This window comes from Crocuta crocuta, unplaced genomic scaffold (genome assembly GCF_008692635.1).
Source record: "Crocuta crocuta isolate KB4526 unplaced genomic scaffold, BGI_CrCroc_1.0 scaffold2677, whole genome shotgun sequence".
NCBI lineage: Eukaryota > Metazoa > Chordata > Mammalia > Carnivora > Hyaenidae > Crocuta > Crocuta crocuta.
In genome coordinates, this window is record NW_027532919.1 from 56211 (window position 1) to 61418 (window position 5208).

The 5208-nt window shown below is 46.8% G+C and overlaps 1 protein-coding gene across 2 annotated transcripts in view; it reads right to left on the minus strand.

Moving 5' to 3' along the window:
* TAFAZZIN (tafazzin, phospholipid-lysophospholipid transacylase) overlaps window positions 1-5208 on the minus strand; it is a 12465-nt gene that overhangs the window by 2119 nt on the left and 5138 nt on the right. For both annotated transcript variants that reach the window (XM_077745750.1, XM_077745751.1), the window contains exons 5-6: window positions 259-339; window positions 147-188 (exon numbers count right to left, since the gene is read on the minus strand). In XM_077745750.1, the coding sequence (XP_077601876.1) occupies window positions 147-188; window positions 259-339 (123 nt within the window). The remainder of the gene's footprint in view (window positions 1-146; window positions 189-258; window positions 340-5208) is intronic.

The window sequence follows — 5208 nt, forward strand, 5'->3', positions numbered from 1 at the left end:
TCCGGTTAAAACCGGCTGCCCTACTCCAGCTCCTCTGCCGCGCAAGCCCTCGCCCCAGCACCCACCCCCGTCCCGCTACAACCAACACACCCATGTGTCCCAGGCGCCACGGTCCCGCCCAGCCGCACGGGGCCGGCAGTGCCTACCCCACTTAAAGCGTAGGAAGTCGGAGCTCATGTTCACTTTCCCTGTGGAGAGAGAGGACAGACATGAGGCCTGGGAGCTGGGGCGGTGCACAGCCCTGCCAACCGCACTGACCTTCCGGGAAGATGTGCACCCATTCCCCATGGTTGAGCTTCTCCAAAATGAAGTCCATCCCCTTCTGGTAGACGCCATCTCCTGCCAAGAGAAGGCGTGTGCCATCAGCCCCCGTTCTCTCAGGGTCCCTCCTTCCCCTGGGAACGAAGCAGCAGCTCAAGGACCTCCTCATCCTCCACCGCACCATCCACGTGGACGCCCTCCGACAACTGTGTCTGGGGACTCGGGCCTGGTTGCACTGTGCCCTTGACATCCTATGTCCAGAATGTTCTCTAAATCTCTAAGTACCTGTCATGTGGAAGGCAGTATCATTGCCTCAAACAGCTTCCAACATGAAATTATTTATTTCTTTAATTAATTTATTTATTTCTGAGAGAGAGAGAGAGAGAGAAACAGCGTGAGCAGGGGAGGGTCAAGAGAGAGAGGGAGACACAGAATCTGAAGCAGCTCCAGGCTCTGAACTGTCAGCACAGAGCCCGACGCGGGGCTCGAACCCACGGACCGTGAGATCATGACCTGAGCCGAAGTCGGACGCTCAACCGACTGAGCCCCCCAGGCGCCCCGCAACTGAAATTCTTAACTGGCAAGTCCTTCACCAGTCTGAGCCTGCACCGTCCACCTGCTGGCCCCCCACAGCCTCGGCGCTGTGCCACAGACGCCCACAAAATGCGTCCTCGCGGCCCCTGCTTCAGCTCGGCACTCTCCTTGCCCTCCCTCCCTCTCCAGCTCCTGTAGCCTCCTTTCTCCTTGGGATGCACCAGCCTGGGGGCGAGCCTCCCACTTGCTGCTTCGGCCCAGAGGGCACAGCTCGAGCAAACCAACTCGATTCATGATCTCCAGCCTGGCTTGGGCCCAGGATCCTGGACAGCTACCCTCTCCTGGGGTCTTGGCTAGGCTTGTGCCCACAGCCGTTCCTCACGGGCCGCCCTGCCCTGCCTGCGCCCTCAGCGACCGCCGTCCCTCCCTTCTGCCGACCCCTTCACCCCTCACAGGGCTCCGCTCCCTCTGAAGCTAGACTCTCACTTATCGAGGCCTCTTGGAAAAACCCACGCTTGCTGGGCTGCGAGAAGGGGAGTGGAGCTGCCCTAAGGCTAACGACACTCACCTTGGAGACACCTGGGGACCGTGACACTGGACCCAGGTGGCCCGGCAGTTAGCAACAACAGACACACAACTGGGAGTCCCGTGGAGACGGCCGTGACCACACGCAGTAAGACCCTCCTCCACCTTGTCCGTATGGTGGACAGTGACAGACACACTTATCAGGTAGGGAGGAAACGTGCGGGGGCTGTCTCAGGCCAGCGCACCAACAAATGGACTTTTAACCTGTTCTCTGCAAAGCCGGGTCATTAGAAGGTGCTGGTGAGGCGTCCGGGAGTCTCAACCCAGCCCGATGGGGACCTGGCCGGGCAGCTCCTTCGCGGGCTGGAGGTGAGGAGCAGTCACCAACCACAGCTTCTCAGCAAACCGAGAGCGCACTGGTCTCTCCCGCCACCCGGGGCAGCAAAAACTGCTAGGACGTGGGCTTCAGAGGTGTCGTCTCCTTCTGAGCCACTGGTGCAACTGCACCTGGCTTGAAATCAAAATTTATACTAAACTACAATTCCCCCAAATCTCTGGGACACAGCAAAAGCAGTTCTATGAAGGAAATGTATAGTAATACAGACCGACCTCGAGAAACATGAAAAATCTCAAATAGAGCATCGAACCTTATACCTAAAAGAACTAGAAAAAGAACAAAGCCCAAAGTTAGTAGAAAGAAGAGAATAAAAAAGACCAGAGTGGAGGGGCGCCTGGGTGGCTCAGTGGGTTAAGTGTCCAACTTCAGCACAGGGCATGATCTCACGGTTCATGAGTTCAAGCCCTGCATCAGGCTGTGTGCTGGCAGCTCAGAGCCCGGAGCCTGCTTTGGATTCTGTGTCTCCCTCTCTCTCTGTCCCTCTCCTGTTCCCACTCTGTCTCTCTCTGTCTCTCAAAATAAATAAACATTTAAAAAAAAGAGAGAACCCAAATAAATAAAATCAGAAATGAAAGAGGAGAAATAACAATGGATACCATAGATATACAAAGTACTCTAAGAGGGGAACCTGGGTGGCTCAGCCGGTTAAGCATCCAACTGTTGATTTTGGCTCAAGTCATGGTCCCAGGGTTGTGGGATCGAGCCTCATGTCAGGCTCCATGCTGCTGGTGCAGAGCCTGCTTCAGATTCTCTGTCTTTCTCTCTCTTCCCCTCCCCTACTTGTGTGCACTCCCTCTCTCTCAAAATAAATAAGTTAATTTAAAAAATTAAAAATATTTTAAAAATATATTTAACAAAAGATTATGAGAGACTACTATGAAAAATTATATGCCATCAAATTGGACAACCTAGAAGAAATGGATACATTCAGAAACATACAGTCTTCCAAAACAGAATCAGAAACAAACAGAAAAGCTGAACAGGCGGACTAATAGTAACTGATTATTTGAATCTGTAATCAAAAAACTCCCAACAAACAAAAGTCCAGGACCAGATGGATTCACAGGTGAATTCTGTCAAATGTTTAAAGAAGAGTTAATACCTATTCTTCTCAAACTATTCCAAAAATAGAAAAGGAAGGAAAGCTTCCAAATACATTCTACGAGGCCAGCATTGACGCTGATACAAAAACCAGACAGACATTACAAGAAAAAGAAAACTACACGCCAATATCCCTGATGATCCCAAGTGCAAAAATCCTCAACAAAATATTAGCAAATCCAATTCAACGACACATTCAAAGGATCATTCACCACAATTGGGTGATATTGATTCTAGGGATGCAAAGATGGTTTGATATCCACACATCAATGTAATACACCACATTAACAAAATGACAGATTACAATCATACGATCATCTCGATGTACAGAGAAAAAGCATCTGACAAAATCCAACATCTGTTCATGACAAAAACTCTCAACAAAGTCAGTTTAGAGGGAACACACCTCAACATACAAAATGCCTTATATGGAAAATCCTACAGCCAACATCATCCTCAAAGGGGAAAAACTGAGACCTTTTCCCAGAAGGCCGGGAACACGACAAGGATGTCACTCTCACCGCTTTTATTCCACACAGCACTGGGAGTCCCGGCCACGGCAGTCAGACAACACGAAGAAATCAAGCTGTCTCTGTTTGCAGGTGACATGATACTATACATAGAAAACTGTAAAGACTCCACCAAAAACTGTTAGAATGAATAAATGAACTCAGTAAAGCTGCAGGATACAAAATTAACATATAGATTCAGTTGCATTTCTATACGTTGATAACAAAGTAGCAGAAAGAGAAATTAAGAAAGCAATTCTTTTTTAAAAAAATTTTTTTAAACGTTTATTTATTTTTGAGAGAGAGAGAGACAGAGCGTGAGCTGGGAAGGGGCAGAGAGAGAGGGAGACACAGAATCTGAGACAGGCTCCGGGCTCTGAGCTAGCTGTCAGCACAGAGCCCGACGCGGGGCTCGAACCCACGAACTGTGAGATCATGACCTGAGCCAAAGTCGGACGCTTAACCGACTGAGCCACCCAGGCGCCCCAGGAAAGCAATTCTATTTACAGTTGCAACAAAAAGAACAAAATACCTAGGAATAAACTTAAGCAAGGAGGTAAAAGACTTCTAGTTTCTAAAAAATAAAAAAAAAAAAAAAGACTTCTAGTTTCTGAAAACTAGAAAACACTGATGAAAGAAATTGATGACAATACGAACAAATTGGAAGGTATCCCGTGCTCGTGGACTGGAAGAGTTAATATTGTTAAAACGTCCATATGACCCAAAAGAGTCTATAGATTCAATGCAATCTATATCAAAATACCAATAGCATTTTCCACAAAACTAGAACAAATAATCCTAAAATATGTATGAAACCACAAAAGACACCAAACAGCCAACGCAGTCTTGAAGCAGCACAATAGGAGATTTCAAGAGTAACTGCAGGGGCGCCTGGGTGGCTCAGTCAGTTAAGCATCCGATTCGGCTCAGGCAATCATCTCGTGGCCCATGAGTTTGAGCCCCACATGGGGTTCTGTGCTGACAGCTCAGAGCCTGGAGCCTGTTTCAGATTCTATGTCTCCCTCTCTCTCTGCCCCTCCCCCGCTTGTGCTCTGTGTCTCTGTGTCTCAAAAATAAATAAACAAAAAGAATTAAAAAAAAAAAGTTACTGCAAACCTACAGTAACCAGAGCAGTATGGCACAAAACCAGACACACAGATCAAGAGAACAGAGTAGAGGACCCAGAAATAAACCCATGCTTTATGATCAATTAATCTACAACAAAAAGGCAAGAATATACAATGGGGGAAAGACAGTCTCTTCAACAAATGGTGCTGGGAAAACTGGAAAGCTACATACAAAAGAATGAAACCAGACCACTTTCTATCACTATACACAAAAATAAACTCAAAGTGGATTAAAGATCTGAATGTGAGACCTGAAACTATAAAACTCCTAGAAGAAAACATAGGCAGCAATTTCCTTGACACTGGCCTTAGCAACATTTTTCTAGATATAGCTCCTCAGAGAAGGGAAATAAAAGCAAAAATAACTATTGCAACTACAGCAAAATTTTTAAAAAATTAATTTTATTATGTCTTTATTTTGAGAGACAGAGACAGAGAGCGAGCCGCGGAGGGGCAGAGAGAGAGGGAGACACAGAATGTGAAGTCAGATGCTTAACCAACTGAGCCACCCAGGCGCCCCTCAAAATAAAAAGCTTTCTCACAGCACAGCAAAGGAAACCATCAACGAAACAGCAACCTACTGAATGGGAGAAGATATTTGCAAATGAATTTCCAAAAAAGGGTTAATATCCAAACATCCAAACTATGTAAAGAATCTATACAACTCAACACCAAAAAACTCAAATAACCCAATTTATTTTTTTAATATTTTTTTAATTTATTTCTAGGAGAGAGAGCGAGCGAGAGAGCGCAA